The sequence below is a fragment of the Patiria miniata genome, unplaced genomic scaffold (assembly GCF_015706575.1).
Source record: "Patiria miniata isolate m_02_andy unplaced genomic scaffold, ASM1570657v1 HiC_scaffold_15, whole genome shotgun sequence".
Classification (NCBI taxonomy): Eukaryota; Metazoa; Echinodermata; class Asteroidea; order Valvatida; family Asterinidae; genus Patiria; species Patiria miniata.
Window position 1 is genome coordinate 413,471 of NW_024037053.1, and position 27,255 is coordinate 440,725.

The 27,255-nt window shown below is 40.6% G+C and overlaps 1 protein-coding gene across 1 annotated transcript in view; it reads left to right on the forward strand.

Moving 5' to 3' along the window:
* The window catches only part of LOC119722300 (ATP-binding cassette sub-family A member 5-like), a 57,292-nt gene extending 40,340 nt beyond the window's left edge, over nt 1-16,952 (forward strand). Inside the window, exons 23-33 of the mRNA XM_038192344.1 lie at nt 1,148-1,243; nt 2,865-2,956; nt 4,297-4,408; nt 5,492-5,701; nt 6,408-6,580; nt 7,837-7,912; nt 9,783-9,877; nt 10,881-10,997; nt 12,209-12,483; nt 13,223-13,278; nt 14,733-16,952. Coding sequence (XP_038048272.1) covers nt 1,148-1,243; nt 2,865-2,956; nt 4,297-4,408; nt 5,492-5,701; nt 6,408-6,580; nt 7,837-7,912; nt 9,783-9,877; nt 10,881-10,997; nt 12,209-12,483; nt 13,223-13,278; nt 14,733-14,837 — 1,407 coding nt within the window. The 3' untranslated portion in view covers nt 14,838-16,952. The remainder of the gene's footprint in view (nt 1-1,147; nt 1,244-2,864; nt 2,957-4,296; nt 4,409-5,491; nt 5,702-6,407; nt 6,581-7,836; nt 7,913-9,782; nt 9,878-10,880; nt 10,998-12,208; nt 12,484-13,222; nt 13,279-14,732) is intronic.
* Nucleotides 16,953-27,255: the final 10,303 nt, after the last annotated feature.

Below are 27,255 nucleotides of genomic sequence, written 5' to 3' on the forward strand. Positions count from 1 at the left end.
GAGCCCTTTTGATGCCTGCGAGCTTTACTGGGTCACTTTAAACTGCCATTCATAAATACCGAGGACAGTTTACCCATTCCTATTGGTCGAGAGCCCGTCACGTGGATGGTTTTAAACGGTTGGCAAAACACCAACTGGTTTGAAATACTTTTTTTTCCCAGTGTCCAATGAATTTGGACTCGGGTCCCTTTGACCCTTTTATTGGTTGAACCCGATCACAAGTGACCACTCACTCTCCATATTATCTTCATGTAGGTATGCGCAATACTACACACTGGCACTGCTAAGTTCTCCAATCTCCATAAAAGGAGATTTTTAGTACTACTCGCAAGAGGCACATACCATAACCATAGCTAGAGGGGTGTTTAGCTAAAGGGTCCCTTTGACCCTTTTATTGGTTGAACCCGATCACACGTGACCACTCACTCTCCATATTATCTTCATGTAGGTATGCGCAATACTACACACTGGCACCGCTAAGTTCTCCAATCTCCATATAAGGAGATATTTAGTACTACTCGCAAGAGGCACATACCATAACCATAGCTAGAGGGGTGTTTAGCTAAAGGGTCCCTTTGACCCTTTTATTGGTTGAACCCGATCACAAGTGACCACTCACTCTCCATATTATCTTCATGTAGGTATGCGCAATACTACACACTGGCACCGCTAAGTTCTCTAATCTCCATATAAGGAGATTTTTAGTACTACTCGCAAGAGGCACATACACGTACCATAACCATAGCTAGAGGGGTGTTTAGCTAAATGGTCCCTTTGACCCTTTTATTGGTTGAACCCGATTACACGTGACCACTCACTCTCCATTATTATCTTCATGTAGGTATGCGCAATACTACACACTGGCACCGCTAAGTTCTCCAATCTCCATATAAGGAGATTTTTAGTACTACTCGCCAGAGGCACATACCATAACCATAGCTAGAGGGGTGTTTCATAAAACATGCAGTAAAATGGTTGAACAAAATCATTGGAAATTTATAATTTTTGAATTGTTTTGACTTCTTGAACGAACACTATTTACGAATGGGTATGAATATGTGCTTGGCTGGTATTAAACAAGTATCCTTGATCTACCAGTTTTCTAAGAATAATCTATGGTTTTTTGTTTTGTTTTTAATCAACTTAGATCTATGATGGTGCGAAGTTCAACAAACAATTGGATCAGCTCACCTTCGGTTACTATCTTGACTTTAATCAAAAAATTCTGCCAACCATTCTCTGTGTGAGTAGCACGTTTGTCATTCTCAGTGTGTTCCACTTTAATACACAAAGAAATCGCTGTCTGTGGCCATAACATTTGCCCAGACTCTAATTTCTGGGTAGTGTATGTAATAGACCACGGGGAATACTGTGGTCTATTTCGCGTGAACAGATTTGCTGATTAATTAGGCAAGACCCCGCCTCTTGACCTCCCAGATTTTGACCAATCAGCGGGCGCTTTCTATATCGGGTCATTCACCCGTTGCGCGTCACATAGACAATGGATTTAAAAAAAAAACGTGTCACGCGCTCTGTATCATGTTACACGATATGGGGCCGGTTGTTGTGGTATTACAAAGCACTGCATTCGAATTGACCAATCAAACCATTTATTCCTGATTTGGGAAGGAAATGACGTCACGATTGAGTAAAGTCGACTCCGATTGGCTGGCGCGTGGCTTGCATAAATTTGCATGTCGGGAGATGTCAGACGTTCTCCAGGATTTGGCTCTGTGGATAATGGGTGATACTCAGACTAATTTCTGGGTTGGTGCCAGCCTTAAGGCAAAATTAAAAAAACAAAAACATGTTAGGCCAAAACAAAAAGTCTCCGGTTTCTGGTATGCGCGCGCGTCGCCGTAGCCATGCGCGTCAGCAAAATGAAAAAGTTTTTTTCCAATGAAAGATGATGTCTCAAAACCGCCAAACTCACTGGTTTGACTGGAATCCTGCTGCTGCACAATTTTAACGTGTTTTTAGATTGGGTTATGGTCGAGAATAAGCTTTATGTGGCCTCTCTGGACTCCCATATATTTGCACTAAGTTTAGTCGGGCACCATTTGCAGTCATCAGCCGACATTTGAAGCAAAAAAATCAGGTAAAAAAAAAAAAAAGCCGCGTCGCCGCACCACTTTTTGGGCAAGCTCCATACCAGAAACCGGAGACTTTTTTTTTTGCTTTAAGCGTGCTTCCCTTTTGGAGGCCGCCTCCTTCTTTTTTTTTAATTGAAAAGAAAAAAACTGGAAAAAAAAGGATAAATTTTAAACATTGACATCATGTTGGCCTCTTTGTCTGTTGCATGTAGTCCATATAAAGCTGGTATGTCATTTCCTGAGTTCAAGTGGCCGCCATTTAAAAAAAACCAACTTGCGGCCATCTTGAAAAATAGCCCAGCCTGTCTTTTTGGAAAAAGGGTCGGGCGGCCATTTTGGGGAAAGATGCTACTACATTTGCCTCCCTCCACCTTGGAGTATAGATGGGTACCTTAGTCGAGGACCGATTGAGCGCTGATATCAGCTGCCGCGTCCCATGGCCTTATGAACGGGGTAATAATTGTAAAGTGCTTTGAGATTGTTGATACGATGAAAAGCGCTATATAAGCACTACGATTATTAGGTTTAGTCTACCTATCTTTTTTCAAAGGACAAATCTGCGATGGCCCTTTAGCCATATATATCATTTGTAAGACATATACTCTGACTGTGTGCCAAATGCCATGCTTGTATCATCAAAGGCATTATTCCCCCCAAAAACGTCCCCTATCTGCCCCATTAAGAGATTCTTTAGAAGGTCTAAACAAAATTGCTGACTGAGCAATTGTTTTTGGATGAAGACCGTTTGACGATCAGGTTTATGTATTGCAGGTCGTGGGTGAGCTCGTACTGTTCACCTTCTTGCTGTACGTCCTGGAGATCCGCTCAACCGGAGGTTCACTGTTGGAGGAATGGAAGTGCAGGTAGATCCTTGAGTACTTCCTGGCAGGGGCGTCAATCGCTTCTCAAAAGTGGGGGGACATACCTTGATCAGAACTGATGCGAAGCTCGAAGCCCTTACGGCGTGGGGTTCGGGGCCCGCTTAAGGGCCCCGAAAAAAATTTGATTCTAGATGCTCTGTGGTGTGATCTGAAGCAATTTCTTACCACTTTTCTCCATGCTTTAACTAATATTTTCGTAGCAAAAATAATTATTTGAACATCGTTTTCGAGGTTGGAGTCATTGAATTGGCTACCAGAATTCTAAGCTACATGCGTGGGGTTCTGGGCCCACTTAAGGGCCCCGAAAAAATTTGGATTCTAAATGCTCTGTGGTGCTATCTGAGGCAATTTCTGACCACTTTAACCAATATTTTTTAAGCAATAGATACATTGAAGTACATAATAGGGCCCTGTAAATGAGACACGAGTTCAAAATCTGGGGGGGGGGGGACATTTGATATTGTGTCCCCCACCCTTCAAAAAGTGGGGGGGGGGACATGTCCCCCTGTCCCCCCCAGGATTGACGCCCATGCTTCCTGGTCAATCAGGGAGCCATTCACAACACAGGCTGGTTCAAAATAAAGGAAATCCACTTTTGACAGCAATTTTCACCTAGAGTTAACTTATTTCAATTTTTTTCACATAAAAAAACATAAAAATTTACATAAAATTACATAAATAGTAAAGTATAGCCCTTTAACCATGCATGGTGAAAAAAAGCTCAGTGAAAATCGCAAGAATGGTGATATTATGCTAATTTGAATACTAGAAAGCACTCAAGAGGGCGCAAACCTCTGCCAAAGCAAAACAACTTCCAAACAGTGAAACATTTTACTGTAAGCCAACTGTGCAATTATCCTTCATTTGTGCAATTTCTTTAGTATTTTGAAATATTCATGGTGCTGAAAGGGTTTAAACTTGGACTAAAAAGGATGAGATACCTGTTCAGGTAGAAATTAAAAGGTATTTCCTTCAAATTCATTTGCACTCTTGTCTCATTATGTGCCATGTTGTTTGTAAGGATTAGGAAATGCTCAAATAAATACGGTGAAAATCCTTTACTGTGGTAATTTTTTTGTGTACAGGATGAAAAATAACTACTTTTACATAATTGGCATTTTCTCAGCAACCCAAAGTGCTATTTTCATGATTTTTTTTTTCAGTATTTAAAAGAAAAAGCTGTCAGCTGATACCAAAACCATAAAAATCCACCGATCCCTTTTTTTTTTAAAGAGGCAAATGTTTTGGGGTTGCATTTTTTTGGGGTCACCCTGTAGGCTTGTCTAGTCTGTTCTGTTATCAAACTTTTCTCTATACCGTAGAAAGAGGCAAGGCGGGGCCTTCAACAGAGACATCATTGAGAACGAGGACCCCGATGTCAAGGAAGAGAGGGAGAAAGTCCAAGCAATCTTTGACCAAGGCCTTAATACTGAGGTCAGTCCTTCAGTGGTGTTTGACTTAGCGTTGGGCGGTTCCAGCATTTCCGGAGCAGGTTCCGGTTCTCTAAGGGACTGTGGCCATTCAGCCCTGGTATGAAAAGGGCCCCCGGGTACCCGTCCGGTCCAAAGCCAGTCCGGTCTTCAGCCCAGTCTCGTCCGGTACATGGTCCTGTCTGACCAGAAGTTTTGAAGTCAGTCAGGCGCATCAATTTATTGCCCTGCAGAGAACGTCCAGAGCAGAACAATAGCAGACTTACCGGATTAAAGATAAAATCCTTCCATAATGCCTTGGTAATTTACGGTCCCATTGTGTGCGAAACCGCATGGCAGGGGTTTTGATCTGTGCCGACGAAAGTGTTCTATTGTTTCGCGATGAGAGATGAAAACCACAAGCGGGTTTCTTCTGGGATATATTACATGTGTCAATGCTTGCAAACAATAGACCCCAGGATAGAGGAGTTCCTGATTAGCAACAGGACCAGCTCCTGGGCCGGTAACTGGGACGGTACGAGAGGACTTCTTGGGAGGGGACGAGCTAACCGGGGGGCCCTTTTCATACCGGGGCTGAATGGTCACGGGCCCTAAACAGAATCGGAACCGGCTCCCGAAAAATTCAGTGAAAAACATAAGCCCATGAAATTCCATGTAAAGTGAACGGTGTCACCTTGTGAGGTCCGTGCTCCACAGATTGCGGCATGCAATACCTGTTATTCCACGATGTCTTTGGTTTCAAATGTGTGTCTTTTTCCTGTGTGACTATGGGGATTGTGTTATTGACAAAAATTATACTCGTTATTCTGTCCCTAATTGCCTATGATTTTAATAATTGCGGCAACCGCCGAGCGTGTATCTCTCCAAGATGTATCTGAGTCTGTGCAGTTTTCCCTGCCATTGTTTTGACTAGCCAGAGTGAACGTCCCTTCGCTTCTGGTGAATTTCTCCCTTCTAGAAAAAATCCTGGCGACGCCCGTGGCTATTAGCCTATAGTGATGTGACACAAAGGCACATTATACATATACAAAGGTGTTATGTTTCTCCTTTTTTTTTCCCCCTTCTGAATTTGCCTCCAATTGCTCAGAAATGTGTCGTGGCAGCATCAGGCATCCGCAAAGAGTTTGATCGGTCCAAGGGCTGCTGCCGGAAGCAACACAGCAACAAGTTGGCCGTCCGTAACCTGTCACTGAGCGTGAATGAAGGGGAAGTGTTCGGCCTACTGGGACCCAACGGAGCTGGTAAAACCACTTCCATGAACGTCATCACAGCAGATACTGAAGCTACCAAAGGACAGGTCGGTGTTTGATGAAATATTTTGGGAACAGCACGGCGTCAAGTAAACGTCCTTCCTTTTCCCTGTCTCATCTTTTAATACTAATACTAATAAAAACTGGATTTTTAAAAGTGCACATATCAACCAAACAAGCTGTCGAGGCACGGTACATTATTATTACCCCTGCTCAGCGGGCCAATGAAAAGAAAAACTACTGATCATTTTTTTCTTGAAAATGTGGGGTATGAGGCTATTGCCTATGGAGCGGAACAGAAAATGACCGTTCGTGACAGACCTTTGGTTGTTTATCTCAACATATCTCGAGATCCCAATGTCAGAACACACTGGGGGTAGCGGTTTTGTAAAAAAGATGAAGTTCTCTTTTCATTCATATAAGGCTCGATTTCATTGGTTAAGAAACTGCTGATCATTTTTCATGACTGGTTTTCTTGCAGAGGTCAGTTGTGTGAGTGCACATGGCCAGCGTGTTGCATGTGCTATGCAAATCGCAAGGTCAATTGGGCAAGCTGTGGAGCTGTATCACACACATTGATCTTTTGCGCGTTTGGGCCCCAAACTTTTTGTTATGTAGACAACGACCGTAAACATTCCGCACGCTAAGTGCAACACAAATTCGTTGGGAGTCCGCAGCTAATTCCGAGATCATATCGAGCTTGTTATTTATCAAATTGACTGTTTAGTGTCATGTCCTGTCCCCCCTGTTCAGGTCCAAATTGCCGGCTATGACATCACCTCCTCTCTGAGCGAAGCCTTCCAAGTCATGGGCTACTGCCCTCAACACGATCCGCTGTACTCCCATGTGACAATGCAGGAACACCTGGAGGCCTATGGGTTGATTAAGGGCATTCACCCTACCGACGTCGAGACCGTAGCTCAGCAGTGAGTAGCCTCACATTCGCAGGGTGCATGAATTCTAGAGGGTGCCATTTTGTAAGGGCCCTGTCACACTTCTGCGTATCCTAATTCCTTATGAGTTGCGCATTGACATTTTTTTCATAGGCAGTCGTACGCACAATACGCACCTCATATGCATCTCTATCGTTTTGTGTAAGTTTTATGTACGCAGGCATACACACGGTATGGCCCAGTACGCTGGATAGTTTTGGGCATGCACAAAACTACGCTGCGTACGCTGTTACGCAGGTCATGAGTTATAAATACGCAACACATCGGTCGAGCGCGGTACGAGTACGCTATGTGTTCATGGGGGACAAGCTGTTCATACGCGGTAATACACTGACCTCCTATATACTATGCGCAGATACAACGCACGCTGAACGAACTCCTATCGAATGCCGACGTATTGCACGAATTAGTACCGCTCGTCCTGCGAGCGGGCAGCGCATTGTACTTATTCGTAACTTATGAGAAATGCACAGATACGCAGTGGATGCGCTGAATTCGTTACTTGTTCGCTAGATGTGCGTCGCACATAAGTCAAAGTAATCAAAAAATTTCGACGTTTTTGATCGTACGGCTGCGTATTGAAAAATTTTGATAAGGAACTCATAAGGAATTGGGATACGCAAAAGTGTGACAGGGGCTTAACATTTTATTCAGAGCTGGCCGTTATTTGTGTCAGACGACGCAGGTTTGAAAAAGTTGAAAAAGCAAAACTTGAAAATGCACCTGAACAGAAAACCCCTGAAGTGAACAGTGTCTTCCTGAAATGGCATCATAGCAAAAGCGCCCTCGTTTGTCAGATATTCCCAAGTAAGATTCATGCCAAGTATTTTTTTTTACTTCAAAATTTGCCTGTGAATTCAGCAGATACAATATTTTACCCTACCAGGAATGTTAGAGATAAGGTGATTTTAGTGAAAATGTGTCAATAAAGCATTTACTTTCATGACCACTTTACCGTTTGGTTTCTGGGTCACTTTTGTACCTAGACAAATGTTGGTTATATTGAATGCCAAAAACCATGTACTTTGGTGAACAGTTAAATTTTAATTCAGCTCCAGTTGCCATCATGATGTTTGAATGATGAAATCTACATGGTCAATTTGTTTTATCGGATTCTATCGGATATAATTCTTTCTCTGTCATTATCATCTGGCTTGTGTTATGTTTCATTGTATTTGCTGTTTTGAGAATGAAATTGAAATGATGGAATACTCTTTTTGTACCCAAAGTTTCATGGATGCCCTGAACATCACGCAGCATGCAAGCAAGAAACCTTCAGAGCTGTCAGGGGGCACCAAGAGAAAGGTTAGTCTATGTAAAAGACCCTGGCTAAAGCCTGGGTCTATGATATGTAGGCAGATTCGGCAATTAATTATGCAAAAAGACTGCATTGTCACCTCGAGATTCTGACCAATCAGCGGACGCGTTCTATACCCGTCGTCGCGTCATAGACATCCAAAAATAAAACCCAGACACAACATCCATTATTCTTTTGGCTTCAGTCACGCGCTCTGTATTATGTTAAGCAATACGCGCCAACCTTAGAGCCAAATAGATCTCGATGCCCGGCCTGGCGCCGTTGTTGTATTGCAAAAACACTGCATCCGAATTGACCAATCAAACATTTAGTCCAGATTTGGGAATGACATGACATCGTGATTTTGTAAAGTCAACTCCGATTGGCTGGTGCGCGGTGTCGCAAAAATTTGCATTCCTTGATATATGAGATGTTCTTTTGGAGAAAGGGCTTCTCGGAGAACGGGTGATATTCAGACTAGAGAAAGGTATGATGCCTAGCTAGGAAATTGAGGAGTTTGTCAAAGAAAAATTTGAAAGTTGATATTCCTTTTGGAATGCTCAAACACTTGAACCAACACACAAATTTCACTCATTGGCTTACTGCCATGTACTGACGCAGCAGCAAATCTCCGTACAAAAGACAGTTTACAACAGCAAAACATCCAAAATTCTGGCAACTTTTGTGGTGCTGAAATAAATGTTAACACAGAGGTTTCTGCCTGAAATGCAGAGGTGGTAGCAAGTCATTTTTTACAAGTCCAAGTCAAGTCACAAGTCTTTTTTTGCAAGTCCAAGTCAAGTCACAAGTCATTAGGTCCAGTCACAAGTCAAGTCACAAGTCATTAGGTCCAGTCACAAGTCAAGTCACAAGTCATTTGGTCTAAAAACAAGTCAAGTCACAAGTATCTTTGTCCAAGAACACGTCAAGTTGCACATTATTTTGTCCAGCTGTAATAAGCTAAAGAATTAACCTGGCGTGAACTTACGAGTTATTTTGAACATGCCTCCTTAATTCCCCTTTTTCAATGTGTTGCAATTACTATTCTTGTAGTTTATCACATGTCTGTCGGATATTAGCCCTTTGTATACTTTAATAAATATACTTTACATTGTAGAAATAAATGTTGAGATGACCTTGAAAAAGACTTCCTCACTCGATTACATGTAGTATATTAACACTTTATTGTTCATTTTTCATGTATACTAAACGCCTACCAATGGGTTAGGCTATCCGGTAGTTTACATGCAATTGACAAAGGCCTGCTTTCTTTTTATGACAGGTTCCTTTCAAAGTTTGTTCAACCAATACATTAAGCAAGAGACAATTGGTCATTGAAAACTGTAGTTTGTTGTGACAGTCTTATTGAAAACTTTTGAAACTAGTGGGAACTATTCATTTTACTGGATTCAGTCACTGAGGTCTATTTTATGGAATGAAAAAGCTGATTAAAAGTATAATAGCTTAATTAAAGTGTATTGGTGGCTCAAGTAGCGTCTGACTTGGGTTGGTAACAAGTAATTTTTTGCAATCCCAAGTCAAGTCACAAGTCATTGTTTGCAAGTCCAAGTCAAGTCACAAGTCAAAGCTGGTATTTACAAGTCAAGTCACAAGTCACAAAAATAGCGACTCGAGTCCGACTCAAGTCCAAGTCACATGACTCGAGTCAGCAACTCTGCTGAAATGACGTCACACTTTTGCTCAAGAATTTGGAAATTTGCATTAGAACTGAAACAAAAAGGCACCAATTACCCTTGAAAATGGCGACTCAAAAAATGAAAATGAGATTAAATGGGACACAGAGGTGCATTTTCAAGGATTGCATTACAAAAATTGCATGGGCCCTGTAACGATTCTGTTTTTTCTTCCATCTTGCAGCTATGTTTTGCTATCAGCATGCTGGGCAGGCCAAAGATTGTCTTTCTGGATGAGCCGTCGACCGGAATGGATCCTACCTCCAAACGTTTTGTCTGGTAAGTCGGCTCAGATATTCAGATGCTGTCAAAATCACTTGTTATAGTTTTGAATGAATTTTGTTTGCTAAGAAGTTATCTACCCCTGATTTGGAGAAATCAACTATTGGAAGGTGGCTTTAAAAAAAGTGTGCCCGCTGACACACTTTTAAAAAGATTTGACGATATTTGTTGCATACTGTGACCTCAATGTCACATGCACAAATTGTCTGTCTGAGAATTACAACCGGAGTGCGGGTTTAAGGATTGTACACAAGAGAATCTGATTCCAAATTTGAAACAGCTTTTTTTTTTAAATTGGAAACGCTAGCACCCATACCTGCTAACGAGACCAACAAATTGTGCATAGGTTTTGCATGTTTTCTCAAGATGTACAGTATCCACTGAGCTGAAACTTGAACAGGTTAATTGTCATTGGACCCTACTTAAAATATTTTTTTTGCAGTTTTGTCGCTTCAAACAAACAACTGCACAATTCGGGCGATTCACAATGCAATGCGCCACCAAGAGTTTGCAACGGAGAGTCCATTTTTCAAGTTTACGGTCGACAAAACATGGCTCTTTTGAATGAGTGTCGGTAGACAACTTGAGCTAATATGTCATAGATTGGGGCATAGCGTTCTGCGGCCTTACAAAAAACACCATATTGATAACAAGAAAAGAAATGGGCAAACAGATCCTCGAATCATACGCTTACGAAACCACCTGACCGGAAAAACTAACAATTTCAAATGTCCCGCGCTGCGACTTTGTCGACCATCTCCCACAATGCACTGGGAAAAATTAACTCTCCGTGGCAAACTCTTGGTGGCGCACTGCATTGTGAATCGACCGAATTGCAAATGATCTTGTGTACGTACTTTTGGTATATTTTTTTAAAGGGGAAAACATTTCAATGAATTTCAAGTAAATCACAATATGAATGGTTCTCCTAGGCAGTTTTGCTCGGGAAATTGATACAGTGAATAAAATGTTGTTTATCTTTGGTTTTATTTTTTTGCAGGAACACCATCATTGCGAGTTTCCGTGACGACAGAGGAGCTGTCCTGACGACACATTACATGGAGGAGGCAGACGCCGTGTGCTCCCGTGTTGGCATTATGATCTCTGGCAGGTTAATGTGAGTAGCATTCGGGAAAAAATAGTTCTGTGTTCTCAACCCTTTATCAGGATGAGGGACGTTCAACTTATCTAGTGTTCCCAATCGAAATGGGGAACAGCTATTGTTTTTGTTAATTTGTTTTTCTTTTCTTTTTTCTTTTTCCACTTTTCCTATAGACTTTGTACACGTTTTTATTCTACAAGACCCTAGACCCTAATGGTCATATCTCATTAATTATGAAGCTGATGGGGTTTATACCTTATAGTATTAGAAACAATATTCAAAGTTTACTAAATTGCATTATTATTACTGTGCAGTTTATTGTACTTATGTTATGACGTCATGAATATTTAATGAGGCAATTTCATGGTCACCATATCTCAACAATACGATAAGTTAGGATTCCAGTTTTTTGCACATTTCCTCATATCAGTCTGAAAATGCACCTCTTGGAACGCCCAGGTCATGTGACCCTTACTACATATTACTACATTGTATCACATTGTACTAAAAGGCTCATGCAATGTAATTTTTTTTAATGCTGTCCTTGAAAATGCACCTTTGTGTCCCATTCAACCTTACTTTCGTCTTGCCATTTTCAAGGGTATTTTGGTGCCTTTTTGGTTTTTATGCTAATGCAAATTTCCATATTCATGAGAAAAAGTGTGATGTCGGTTCAGGCACAAACCTGTGTTACAGCTATTTCAGCACCAAAAGTTGCCAGAAATTTGGATATTTTGCTGTTGTGCATTTTCTTTTCTTTGGTGATTTGTTGAAATACGGCAGTAAAGCCAATGAGCAAATTTTTCTCACAATTGTTTTCAACGAGCAGATTTTTTTGGTTCACAAGTGAACAGAAAACCCCTAAACTGAACAGTGTCTTCCTGATATGGCATCACAGCAACAACGCCCTCAGTTGTCCAGAAAAGCATGGAAAATTGTTCATGTTTAAAGAAGTGCATCTTTGAATAAAATTAACCAAAAAGGGGATGTCAAATAGTTTTCATACATTTAAGAGGAGTAGAAAGTTGCGCAAAATGTGTTCCTCAGAATAATTCATTTCACGGACACTTTAATTTCTAGATGAATCCTGATAAAAGCAAACAATGCTGGGGCGGTTTTTCGCAGTACGGGGAGAGATTAAAAGGCAGGGCGGTTTAGGGCAATACAAGGAATAATTAGCTCCTCAATTTGCCGAGAATGACCGAGCTTCCTTGGTCTTTTGTCAGGTGCTTGGGTACGACCCAGCATCTTAAGGGCAAGTACGGAGGCGGCTACCTGCTAGAAGCCAAGCTCAACCCTGGAGAGGCCTACTACTCCATGGACCACACCACGGGGGAAGCCACACGGCTGCTGGAGCAGAAGATGCAGGCATTGGACGACAAAATCCACCATGTGTTTCCCTCGGCGGAGTCAGTTGAGAGCTTCGGGGAGCGGGTGACTTACAAGATTCCCAAAGAGGATGTCGGATCGCTGGCGAGGGTCTTCGCTGCCTTGGAAGAAGGTAGGTGCATCATTGTGGGCGGGGCTTAGATAACTAGGAAAGAGAGGCGGGGAGATTGATACAGGCCTTTCTTTTGACCTAAGCCTTGCTTGGCTAAGTCGCATAAAGGTATGTTAGGGGGAGGTGAGAGAAGACCAACCTCGTCCCCAGTACTTACTTTATTTTTAACCTTGTTTCCAATAGTAAGCCCTGGATAGGAAACTTTCTTCCTGATTTGATACCGCAATTGGCAAGTAATGGATAATGTATCGTGTACTTGGTGTTATTTCCAACATGCATTACGTGATTTCACGTTCATTTTAATTATTACGTCCACACCTTCCCCAAAATACTCCTTTCCTTTCCAATTTGCTCATATTAATATGAATGTGATACTGCATAATGGCTGGAGAAGATTGCAACATTTAAATTTTGGAGAAATTTTTTTTGTTTACGTAACTCACGCCGTGATAAATTGATTGTTTTTACCCCAGAGACTGCATACAAAATAAATACTAACGTAAAGCACAGGCAGGCGCCAGACTATTCCTAATTTGCATACATGTCCTGAACATTTTGGACATGCAAAATAATGATCCAATACCAGGATGAGAGAGCAGGTAGTGGTGGGCGCATACTGCTCGACACCCCTGGGGACGAGGTTGGGAGAAGACAGATACAGATCTGTCTTGTAACCTTTGACCTCAGCTTTGATTGAAAAATGTGCATAAAGAATCATTTTTGATTGGGTTCGTTTCAGGCAAAGAGACGTTAAACATTGAGGAATACAGCTTCAGCCAAGCCACCCTAGAACAGGTAGGGTAAAATTTGTTGTTAACATTTCCTCCGGTACAATATGTCTACTCTACTACAGGGGAACGCCGCTATAACGAACATCGCGGGATCCACAGAAAATGTTCATAATAGTGATCCTTCGGTATAGCGATTTTAAAGGGAAAATACAACATTTGCAAACATCAAAAAATAAAACTACCAAATCATTTTGAAATACCTTGCTGGACTGTTAGTGAATGACAGTGTAAAGCATCCTGTAAAATCATGGCACCTGGTATACTGTCATTTTCAAGAAAAGTGGTATTTTTGTATCAATTTCCAACGCTGATCGACCGATCAGCGTTGGAAAAAACTGGCTTTTTTTCAAATACTGGCCACAATTGACCATCGCACTTGTTTGCAATCGATTACAAACCTATGAACGGGTACGAGCCAGCTAGACTGGTTCCCTGACCTTACAATTCCCCAATGTATGTAAACTGCTCTGTTTCTTCTTATATGGAGTCAGGGAACCAGACTACAGGAAAATGATTGTTTTTCTTGGTTTTTATAGCGTTTTCGAACCCAAAACCTCAAAAAGGTCAGTGTAACTATATTTGCTATATATTTCAAACCCCCCAATTCCATCCATTTCTGAAAATTACAGCAAAAGCAAATGATGTATATTCCCTTTAAGTTGCAGGTGCTCTGGTACTCACTTTTCAATAAATAGCGCCCTTCATAACTTCACCCTGCACGCCCTGGTAGTTACTGAAAGACGACTTCGAACACGTGCCGACTATTGAATTATGTAATTACACAGTTTTGAGTTTACTACCTACATCGATGTGGTGGCTTTCTCTTTCTATGCCTTGGGGAAATAATAGCCACTTGTCACTCTTCTGTTGAAGGTTTTCAACAACAATGTTAGGTTTGTTTTGTACACAAAAGTCGGGAGCCAAGGACGATGTTTGTTATAGCCGAATGTTCGGTATAGCGACATTCCACTGTGTATGTCTAATTCATTGAACCTTACCCTTTTAGGGTTATTTTGGCTAGAAACGCAGCAACATACATACAGCAACATATTTGTGAAATATTACAAGCCTGCAAGATCCATCCGGGCAAAAATCTCAGGGCAAAACTGCCTCAGAGTCCGTGGTCACCAACTGCAGCAGCAGGGCACAAGTAATGAAACACCTCCTTTCGTCTTTTGTTTACTGTTAATTAGGACAGAATGACGTAGCCCCTTGAGACAATATGTATATCAAAAGAAAGATACTTCCAAGCTCTATCAATTACCTGAAAAATCCGAATTTGGCCTTTTGACCCATTTTTCGCCCTTATGACCTTCTTCCAGGCATCCGACGAATTACTCTTACAGATCATTTGTATTTGTATCAGAAGTTGGCTGGAAAATTGTACCCTTTACGATTTTCAGCAAATATCCCGGCCCGGGTTGTCAAGCAGATTCTCTTATTTTGTTCATTTCCCAGGTTTTCATTGAGTTTGCCAAGATGCAACGTGACGATGACCAGCCTTATCAGCGGCATCATCAAGTAGCATGGAACAACGCAGACCCGCACGTTGTGGTGGCATAGGTGTACACTTCTACTAGGATTTTGATAGACCAACGTATATGTGGAGTGCCTTGGTGCAGTGATTACTGTGTCCAACTCATGGAACCTGGTACTTGTGTTCTCGGGCAAGACACTTTACTACAATCGCCTCTCTCCACCCAGGAGAATAAATGGGTGCCTGTGAGGGTAGTGACCAGATTGTGCTGATCTCGAGCTGCTGCAAAAATTGGTCTCATGGCCTGATGAACGGGGAAATGATTGAAGAGAGCTTCAAGACTTTGGTATAAAGCGCTATATAAGCAACACATTATTATTAGTAGTAGTAATATATTACTAACAGCTCGAATAGGGTGACAGTTTGTTATTAAATCTGCTCTAATAGGGTGACACACCTTATTAGAGCCACACATAACATGTCGCCCTATTATGAACACTGCCATTTTGCCCCATTCTGACAAGAGTTTTTCATTTTCGCACTGGTTTCATGTACAGTGAGTCCTGTATTGTCAGAGCAGGTTTGGACGCACAAAGATATGTGCCTGTGTCCCTAGGCATGACACTTTACCCAACTCACTGGAGTCCAATTTGAAGTGTTTCGCACTAGGTACATGTACAGTCCTGTATTGTCAGAGCAGGTTTGGATGCACAAAGATATGTGCCTGTGTCCCTAGGCATGACACTTTACCCAACTCACTGGAGTCCAATTTGAAGTGTTTCACATTGGTTACATGTACAGTACTGTATTGTCAGAGCAGGTTTGGATGCACAAAGATATGTGCCTGTGTCCCTAGGCATGACACTTTACCCAACTTACTGGGGTTCAATTTGAAAAGAAAGAGTTGTCAAGTTGCCATTATTGGATAGAAAGAGTTGTGAATTGCCATTGTGCATTGTCTTTCGACTGGAACTTTACTGTAAGTAAGAGAAACTAAACTAGCATAACCTGTTTTGGAAAAAAAAACCTACTTTGTAAAAGTATTTCTGACTATAAAATATTATGTAGCTTATGTGATATGCCAGTGAACATGAGCGTAGATTTCTTTCTCAGTGTGTTTCGGTACATATATTTAATATTGACAAAAACATAGTTTTATCGGCTGGTGTTCTGTATTGGCAGTTTTGGAATGACGTAAGTTCCTACTAAGAACCGTCTTGAAAAAGCTTCTTGCAATTTATATATTTGAATATCAGAATATATGAATATGTTTGGTTCTTACTTAGAATAGTCTTGGTGTTTTTTTGGTGAAGCAGCTTTCAGTTTATATGTTTGAATATTACTGTACTTATGAGCAATCCAATTTTTATTTAGTTATTTGGGAAATATATTCCATTATTTTGAACAGTTTTCAAGTAGCTTGTGTCAGCACTAGGCTGAATCCAAGGCAGACATTTGAAAAAGCTAATTTCAATGTATATGCAGAAGTCAGAATATCAATAATATAAGTTAAAAAAAAAATACACATTTTATGCTTTTATCGTTGCCCAAAGTAAATGCGTATGAAATACCTAAAAACTTTCTTAGACATTTTATCAATATGTATATATGGATGATGAAAAAGTGCAAGTATTGTTAAACTTGTTGCATCTTGTCTTGGAAGGTATCAATATTAAGTATACATAATGTTGTTGACAAACAGCTTGATTTTGAACGGTTCAAAAGCAGAAAGTATACATGTAGATCAATTTATGCAAAAAGAATTGATGTAAATTTTGCAACTGATATGAAATTGAAGTATTTTAAGTGATACAAAAGTACATATAGTACATATAATGGAATTAATCAGGAAAAAACTGTTTATGTATATTTCTGCGAGCATAATGATTATTATAACTGCTGCCCAAGAAATGATACACAAAGTGCAATTCATGAAGAACTTTATGTATAATTTGCAACTGAAATGAAATGGAAATATTTTTTACTTAAGTGATAAAAAGTACTTGTAGCACAGATGATTGAGTAATATCGGAAAAATAAGCAGTTGATATATATTTTGTAATCGTAATGATCTTTGATATATATATATTTTGTAATCCCAATGATCATACTTTTTTTAATGACATCAACTTTCACACGGGAATAATGGAATTATTGTGTATTGGAAAATTAAAGAGTTGGTGTGTATTTTGCAAGTTCAATGCTCCATCTTGAAGATTGTACAGTTCTCGAAAAACAGTGTTCTATAAAAAAATACTTCTTCTCTTAGAGAACTTGGTTTATTTTACATCCAATTAGCAGATACTAGTTCTGTTTGCTTCAACCGGGCAACGAATAACTGACCGTTAATAGGATGCCCGTTTCCAATTTCGTTGGTTCCATAACTAAAATGATTTTGACTTTGTGTTTTCCAAACCCAACACTCCTTAGTACGGTTTTTAAATTTCAGCTCGAAAAAGAATTAATCTATGTTTTTAGATTGCTATTTTTCCAGTAAACTCAAATACCTTTTATTTTCAACCGTTAAAAGGGTTGTTTAGTTCTTTTAACTGTTCAGTACTTTTTAGGTTATCTTTTGCCTCAAGGTACAGGTACGCCCTGCGACTAGACTGCTTTTTGTTCTAGTCCTTGAACAACAAATAAGCTAAATCGTACTGTAAAGCACGAACCGTAGATTCGGATCATATTCTCGACCAGATTTACTCTCGATCTCGCGTGTGAATCAAATACATGAGAACCCTCGTAACTGGGGTGCCGGGCGACATAAGTCGCCGATAGTTTCCCCATAGACAATGCGTGTACGGGACCTCATTGAGCCGTTTTAACAAGTGAAAATGTGTCCCTTGCAAATAAGCTTTTGCCTGCGGCGTGATTCGTACATGCACGTGTGGCATCGAGGACGTTAGAAATGGTCTCCATAAAGCTGATAATATACAAAGTATGTGTTCCGCCATTCTCATAGACAATGTACAGCATGCGAAGCGTGTGTGCGCGATATATGAAAACGCATAAATGACCATTTTTGTCCCGCACACTTTTCATATACTGCGTGTGGAAATATGATTGTTACGAACGGTCCTCATAAGGCTGGTTATATACAAAGAGTGTGTGTCTCACCAATCCCATAGACAATGTAAGCATGCGAAGTGTGTGTCCGCGACATATGAAAACGTATAAATGACCATTTTTGTGCCGCACACTATTCATATACTGCGTGTGGAATTATGATTGTTACAAACGGTCTCCATAAGGCTGATAATATACAAAGTATGTGTTCCGCCATTCTCATAGACAGTGTACAGCATGCGACGTGTGTGTATTTGACATTTGAAAACGCATAAATGAGCATTTTTGTCCCACACACTATTCGTATACTGCGTGTGGAATTATGATTGCTACAAACGGTCCCCATAAGGCTGGTTATATACAAAGTGTGTGTTTCGCACACACTTAGCATGCTGTATTTATGGGATTGGTGCTCGACATATGAAAACGCATAAATGACTATTTTTGTCCCGCACACTATTCATATACTGCGTGTGGGATAATGATTGCTACAAACGGTCCCCATAAGGCTGGTTATATACAAAGTGTATGTGTTTCGCCATTCTCATAGACAATGTACTGCATGCGAAGTGTGTGTATGCGACATATGAAAACGCATAAATGACCATTTTTGTCCCGCACACTGTTCATATACTGCGTGTGGTATTATGATTGCTACAAACGGTCCCCATAAGGCTGGTTATATACAAAGTGTGTATATTCCGCCAATTGTATAGAAATGTACAGCATGCGAAGTGTGTGTTGTGGACATTTGAAAACGCATAAATGACAATTTTTGTGCCGCAAACTGTATTCATATAGTGCGTGTGGAATAAATAATTATGATTGTTACAAACGGTCTCCATAAGGCAGGTTATACAAAGTGTGTGTACAGTGTATGCCGTCAAATTGGCACGCAGGAACCTAGTTGGAAAATGGCCATAAGCCCGTTTCACCACGGGTTTGTCCCACAATGTGGGGACAGACAACTTTGCCATAAAGAAAGCACTGTACGCGGCAGTAAACGAGCGACTCCAGCCCGGTAAATTCGTCCCCGGCGGGAAACACTGTTTTGACTGATTCAGTGTGTGGAAACTGTACATACTGCGTGCACGATTTCTAGCTGTACAAACGGTCCCCATAAGGTCGATTTCCGTGTGTCTGTCCTGAAACACACACTCTCATTGGAAATGTGCAGCGGAAGGAGCCGTGTGTGCTTCGCCGTGCTGCGCTGTGGAGACGCAGAAACGGCTACTTTCGTGGCACAGTTGTGATCACTTGTTTCTGCACGTACGCGTTTGCAGGAAAGTGGTTATGAATGCGTTTCTCCAGGCGCGTGTCGTGGAAAGTGGGGACAGACACTTTGCCATAGAAAATGCACTGTGTTGGCGCTGACGTACGAACTCCTCAGCCAGCACATTCATTCCGAAAGGAACCTCCATTTTGCCTGATTTAGTGCGCTGGAAACGCTGCATTATGGTGTGCCATAGAGCAAGGACGGTTATGGGTGTACTAGACGTGTAGTGTACCGTATTTTGTGCAAAGGCTAGGCGAACATAATAATTACCAAAAACAAAATGTGGGTGTCAGAGCGGGGGGGGGGGGGTGGGTTCACCTCAGTTTTTCTCATGAATTTCTATGGATTTTTTTTTTTTTGACAGAGTTGACTTTTTTCCTTTTACACCCGAACCCTCCACGGATCCGTCTGCTGAACGTCGCCCCTGCCGTCGTGCGTCGCGACGTGCTACGTCCTAGGGGGATGGAAAACTGGTGACAAAAGAATGTCTCCGTCACAGTTCATTTCATTATCTTGTCACGTTATTTAGACACTAACTTTTGAATGACTTATGATTGACTAAAGTACGTAATGTTAATAAACCAGAATCAAGAACAATTGTCACCTTCCACAAGACAAATCAGATGTAATAAGAGATGCATTTTACTAATTCTGAAAATTGTGACTGAACAAAAATGGAAAAAATTTGACTTCAGAATTTGAAATTTGTCAATGTTTTGATACTTGTTCGATACGGTGCAATTTCAGCTGTTGTCCTTGGTCGATGCAGATTGTGTGGCTTTTTGGTCGAAAATAATGACCGCTGCAAAAACCTCTTTAAAGTATTTATCACCATTAATGTCAAAGTTACGAGAAGAATGTAAAACTAATGTATAAATTACATGGTAGTCTGCAAGTATTTTGTACTCGCTGCATTGTTTAGTATTTTACCTCAGTTGTTTAGGCCATTAATGTAGCTATTAATTGCAAGGATATCTGTGACTTATATTCATCTGGAATTCTATCATACTATTAAGAAGCAGCATGGTTGTCGTTATGGTCGTGTTTGTTTAATGTGTATGTTAGTTGAAAAGGTAATGACTTGATAAAATGTGAATCATGACTTTTGTGTTGGAATAATTGGATTTTTGTCTGACCGACAGAGGTCGCTATAACCTTTGGTTGCAAACAAAAAGTGAATAATTATGTCCACGAACAGAATGTATGTTGCTTTAAATTTGATACGGCAATGACAAATTTTCTTTTGAGTTTGATGACATATCTCCTGATGACATATCTAACGTATTCTGTATCATGTCTACCCAAAATAAGCAAATGAATGGATGAATATGTTAATGTATTGCTTGCATTTTTGTGAAATATGCGTAAGTTTTGTTTTGTTTGCATTAGGAGGATTATTTACTGCTCAGTGTCTGTAAAGTATCTGTCGTTTATGTAAATAATAAATTATGCATTGAGAAACATTTCAAATGTACTTTGAGTAATTTTTGGTCTCCTGTTTAATATTAAAATGATGTCTTTGCCCAACATTTCTCACTCATTAAGAGTGTCGAAAAGACCCCCCCCCCCCCCCCAAAGAAACTCTTTGATTTCGGGAGCAAACAAAATCAGGCATCTTTAGAAAATTCCAAATGTATGGGTTTTTTTTTACAAAAAAAAGTGTCATAGCTGGGAATCGAACCTCGGTCGCCGGGTTGGGAATCCAGTGCTGTACCACTCAAGCAAAACCACCCTTATTCAATACGGTGTTGGGCATAACTATAACCGTGTAAGATATAGGCTTATGTAGCTTTACACGTTGCCCATATGTACGCTTAGACGTAACGTACAGTCTGATAACGTTAACACGAGTTTGATTCCGACGTTCCAGTCAATAAAAACTGATTCACTTGATCAGAATTTGATTGCAAATAAGTAGAGGGTGTAAACTGAATTATAATCGTGAAAGTCTACGCACTCAACAGGTTCAATACGTGTTTTCTACACGAAACACACGTGTTCAGCGGATGCAGGGAAGGCCATTTCTTTTGTTAATTTCTTTTGTTGAATCTGGCGTTAACAATAAAATGTTTCCATTGAGGCGAAAGGATTAAACGCCGCGATCTTTTTTCACCCTTGAGTGCCTCTGAATGGGGAATATTGAAGCGGAAAATCACAAAATACAGCACTTAGGCAGCGTTTTATCCCACATAATGATACTTTTTGAAGAGGAAATTACATACTGAAAACAACCATAGTTTCAAAATGCAAAAATTCGCCGTATTTAAAAAGTCGAGGTAAATTTTTTGGAAAAATTTGACCCAAACTTTCCTCTTTCTAACGTAGGTGGCGCTATTTAAAATTTATTTCACATACTGCATGCACTAGTACGATCGACCGGCCGGCCACAAGGGATCGGAGGCGGGACACTTCTTTGGGGGGGGGGGGGGGGGGCAGAGGCGGTGTTAAGCCCCAGACATTAATTCATATTTTAATACAATATGACAATATATGCCTGGGGCAAACAAAAAATTGGCTGTCCTTGTCTGTAATTATAATAGTGGCTGATGGACATGCTCATGGCGGGGGATGTTTATCATTTGTTGTATTGGCATGGTATGTAGCCCCCTTCAAAATAACAATAAGTACCACTGATTATTTGTTTTCCCCAGGCATATATATTATTATATTGCATTAAATTATGAATTAATATCTTCAGTTCCTTATCCCCCCTCCCCCTTTGTTCCCTCCCCCTTTGTTCCCAACAGAAAAAAAACCCGCCTCCCCTTTGACAATAACGGTCGCCCCCAGCGGTACAAGCGTTATACCGCTAGGGCGACAATAGTGGTCGCCCCCAGCGGTACGCGCGTTAATGTATACCGCTAGGGGCGACAAGAAAGGTCACCCCTAGCGGAAGTTCCCCTGGGGGCGATCAATATCGGTCGCCCCCAGCGGTATACCGCTAGGGGCGACGATAATGGTCGCCCCCTGCGTTACGCGCGTTAATATATACTGCTAGAGGCGACAAGGGACGCCCCCAGCGGTACAAGCGTTATACCGCTAGGGGCGACAATAGTGGTCGCCCCCAGCGGTACGCGCGTTAATATATACCGCTAGGGGCGACAAGAAAGGTCGCCCCTAGCGGAAGTTCCTCTGGGGGCGACAATATCGGTCGCCCCCAGCGGTATACCGCTAGGGGCGACAATAGTGGTCGCCCCCAGCGGTACGCGCGTTAATATATACCGCTAGAGGCGACAAAGGGCGCCCCCCAGCGGTACAAGCGTTATACCACTAGGGGCGACAATAGTGGTCGCCTCTAGCGGAATTTCCTGTAGGGGCGACCGTTATTGGTCGCCCCTAGCCCAATTGGCTAAATTATAAATAAGCCTTTGTATGACGCGCCTGTTTTGTTCCGTTAAAGTTGACTTCTATTCGGATCGCATTTTCTCGCTGACCTCATGCTATTGTTTTAGTTGAAGACCCATTCAACTTATTCTTAAGTTTTCATTATAAAATATGCTTGGAAATAAGATCAGGCGGCTAGCACGCACTGAGAAATAAAATCATATATAGCGCCATGGCGCTAACCAACGGCAAATGCGAGAATGAAATATATATAGCGCCACCTACGTTGAAATGAGGAAAGTTTGGGCAAAATTTTTCCAAAAAACTTTCCTCGACTTTTTAAATACGGCGAATTTTTGCATTTTGAAACTACAGTTGGATTCAGTATGTAATTTCCTCTTCAAAAAGTAACATTATGTGGCATAAAGTGTTGTCTAAGTGCTGTGTTTCGTGATTTTCCGCTTCAATATTCCCCATTCAGAGGCACTCAAGGGTGAAAAAAGATCGCGGCGTTTAATCCTTTCGCCTCAATGGAAACATTTTATTGTTAACGCCAGATTCAACAAAAGAAATTAACAAAAGAAATGGCCTTCCCTGCATCCGCTGAACACGTGTGTTTCGTGTAGAAAACACGTATTGAACCTGTTGAGTGCGTAGACTTTCACGATTATAATTCAGTTTACACCCTCTACCCTTTTGCAATCAAATTCTGATCAAGTGAATCAGTTTTTATTTACTGAAATCTCTGAAACAAACTCGTGTTAACGTAATCAGACTGTATGTTACGTCTAAGCGTACATATGGGCAACGTGTAAAGCTGCAGAAGCCTATCTCTTACAGTTATCATTATGCACAACATCGAATTAAATAAGGATGGGTTTTGCTTGAGTGGTACGGCACTGGATTCCCAAGCCGGCGACCGAGGTTCGATTCCCGGCTATAACACTCATTTTTCTTTCTTAAAAAAAGAACCAACACATTTAAATTTTGAAATTGTCTAGGGATACCTGATTTATTATGCTCCCGAAATCAAAGAGGTTTTTTTTTGGGGGGGGGGGGGGGTCTTATTACGACTCTCTGAATGGGAGAGAAATGTTGGGCAAAGACATCAACAGACCAAAAGTTACTCAAAGTACATGTCATCAAACCCAAAAGAACACTTGTTTTCATCGCCGAATCCAATTTAAAGCAACATACGTTCTGTTCGTAGATCTATCTTGATCTATCTACATTCAAGAAAGTTAGACATTCAAAACTGTTTTTCTTTTCTTTTTTTAGAGTACTGACATTTTATTTTCTCAATAAATAACATATGATATATATTTATATAACACAAATCCAAATCCAAAAATTCCAAATGGAATGATTTACACATGAATACAATAAAGAACACTGATTATTTACCTTTGTCATTTGCTAGTTTACCACATTTTCATCAGTACACCCGCTCCCATTTGTGTTAAAATCTATTCCGTGCATATCTAATTCTAATCAATTTTAAGCAAAAGTATTGTGAGTTGATCTAAATGTGATATTCCTACAAAGTACCATTTCAAAAAACACAAAAACTGATGTTACTCGGCTTCAATAGTACTACAATTCTTGTTGTGCATAAGTTCTTAATCGCAAATTAAATCCTTCCTTTCAATAAAGTCAAATTACCAAGTACAATTTCAAAAACACAAAAACTGATGTTACTCAACTTCAATAAACTACAATTCTTGTTGTGCAGGAGTTCTTAATGGCAACTTAATTCCGTCCTTTCGATAAAATTGAATTTCAAATAAGAATTAGTTCGTATTGTTCAACTCGTACTAGAATATCAAGGTGAGGATATATTTCATCTCTTCTTGCGACAAAACTATTATTTGAATACATGGCAATGCAATACCGTGTCTTTGTAACATTTTTTTTTCATAATAAATATCTTATTTACAAATGAAAACTGTTCATGGACAAGACAACACAATGATAAATAAGCGCAGTATTAACCCGAACTCCCTAACTGTCTTTTACTAAGAACTGTACGAAGTCCACAAAAATCCATCACTGACCCTGCTTCACATAATGCTTCAGGACCAAATCTGCTGAAATCCACCACAAGACCACCACTGCCATTTTGATGGACTTTGATGGACTTTGTACAGATGGCTTGTATGCCAAAATTCACCCGAAGTGGGGATGGATTTTGATGGATTTGGGAAGGTTAGGGTTAAAGGGAATATACATCATTTGCTTTTGTTGTAATTTTCAGAAATGGATTGATTTGGGAGGTTAGTATTTTATAGCAAATATTGTTACACTGACTTTTTTGACGTTTTGGGTTCGTAGATGCTATAAAAACCAACAAAAACAATCATTTTCCTGTAGTCTGGTTCCCTGACTCCATTTAAGATGAAACTGAGCAATATATAGACGTTGGGGAATTATAAGGTCAGGGAACCAGTCTGGCTGGCTTGTACCCATTCACAGTTGTGTAATCGATTGCAAACAAATGCAGACTTAAAACTAAATATGGTCAATTGGGGCAAGTATTTGAAAAAAAGCCAGGTTTTTCCAACGCTGGTCAGCCGACCAGTGTGACAGTACACCAGGTGCCATGATTTTACAGGATGCTTTACACTGTCATTCACTAACAGTCCAGCAAGATATTTCCTAATAATTTGGTAGATTTATTTTTTGATGTTTGCAAATGTTGTATTTTCCCTCTGACATTGATTTTAAATGACCAAGTTTGAGGACAAAAATCACTTGTGGTAAAATTCATTGTAGGCAAAATATGTTCAACTTTTTCAAATTTGCAGCACAAACTGTCTTGAGTTATAAACTAGGGGTGTGCATTTACGGGTAGTACGGAAACCGGGTACCCGATCGAAAAAAAACATGGGTACCCGAATACCCGTTAAGTAACCCGGATACCCGTTAAGTAACCCGGATACCCGTTAAGTAACCCGGATACCCGTTAAGTAATCCAGCCCCAAAATTCAAATCTTGGAAGTTGCTGTTCAGTTTGATCATGAAGGTGCATCAATGCAGCAAGATACAAGTGTGTACAGTGAGCATATCTTTACAGTGTAAAGTGCAACGTTTGAAGGCATCATAAACTAATTTTTTGTTTTCCAAAGTAGCCTGGTTTTTATTTTGAAAATTCCCCACAAATGACATTCGAAACCGTTCTTTTTCATTGTCTGAGAAGTTACTATAAAGTAATTTGTAAAGCCTAGGGGTACCTGATCCCTTAATCTGGAACCGATTCCTGACATCAGTGGTCGGGTACTCGGGTACCCGGTTCCGATGCACAGCCCTACTACAAATTTGCAAATGTTGCGTTACATTTGCAGAGTGCAAACTGGCATTCAGCTATATGCAAAGCTGACAGCTACAAGCCTCATTACATGTCTCCCACATTTTGAAATGGTACCATTACCTTTTTTCCCCTTTTTCTTTTTGCAAACAAAAGTTTGTGATGCATCCCAAAGTTAACACCAAATTCCCCCGAAAGTTGAACGACACTTCAAAATGAAATAAATTTATAAAAAAGGTACTTTAGGCCAAAAAAAAAAGTCTCCGGTTTCTAGTATGCCCGCACGTCGCCGTAGCCATGCGCGTCGGCAAAATTGAAAAGTTGGTTTTTTTTTTCAATGTAAGATGATGTCTCAAAACCACCCAACTCACTGGTTTGACTGGAATCCTGCTGCTGCACAATTTTAACGTGTTTTTCGATGGGGTTACGAACGAGTATAAGCTTTATGTGGCCTCTCTGGGCTCCAATACATTTTGTACTCAATTTAGTCGGGCACTATTTGCAGTCATCAGCCGACATTTGAAGGGAAAAAAAAGTAAAAAAAAATTCTTAAAAAGCCGCATCACCGCACACTGTCACTCCCATGACCACGCGTACTACGGTAATGATCTCGTAACATTTATCGCTCTGATCTTGAACGTTTTTGTCCCACCAACATCGTGATATAAACACCGCTCATTTGTTATATGGCTTGTCTGTTCAATCAATCATCAACAATTCGTTTTGTATTTGATACATTTTATGAAATTGTGGTTTTTTATCAATGAAATTGCAGAAGTAATTTTGTTCAGATTCAAATTCCGTTTTCCGTTTCGAGGAGCAGATTCCGCGAATTCCGTCCGTTTTCCGCGATCGCTGAAAATCATTGGCCCTACACTTTGGGGCAAGCTCCATACCAGAAACCGGAGACTTTTTTTGGCCTGAGCTGTTTTTTTTTTTATTAATGTAATGGCATGAAGAACAATGAGGAGTGAAAAGTGTATCAGATGCTTTCATCTTCTGTCTACAATCTAAGAAAGTTGACATCCTTCTTTCAGGATGTAACCTTCAGAGCTGCATACCTGAGGCTTTGACATTTTTGACATAAATCTTCAAGTCCACAGAAGCCGATCACAAGTCAATTACAACTCAATCACAAGTCATCCAGTCCCAATAGAAGTCATAAACTTTTCAAATTAACTCTAACTAGGGCCAACTCTTTGTTGTTCATCTACTGTTAGTTGTAGCCGGACCTGTGAATTGACTTGCCAATAACTTGTGACTGGGCTTGTGATGGACTTGTGGTGGACTTGTGATGGACTTGTGATGGACTTGTGATGGACTTGTGATGGACTTGTGATGGACTTGCGATGGACTTGTGATGGACTTGTGATGGGCTTGTGATGGGCTTGTGATGGGCTTGTGATGGACTTGTGATGGACTTGTGATGGACTTGTGATGGACTTGTGGTGGACTTGTGGTGGACTTGTGATGGACTTGTGATGGGCTTGTGATGGGCTTGTGATGGACTTGTGATGGACTTGTGATGGGCTTG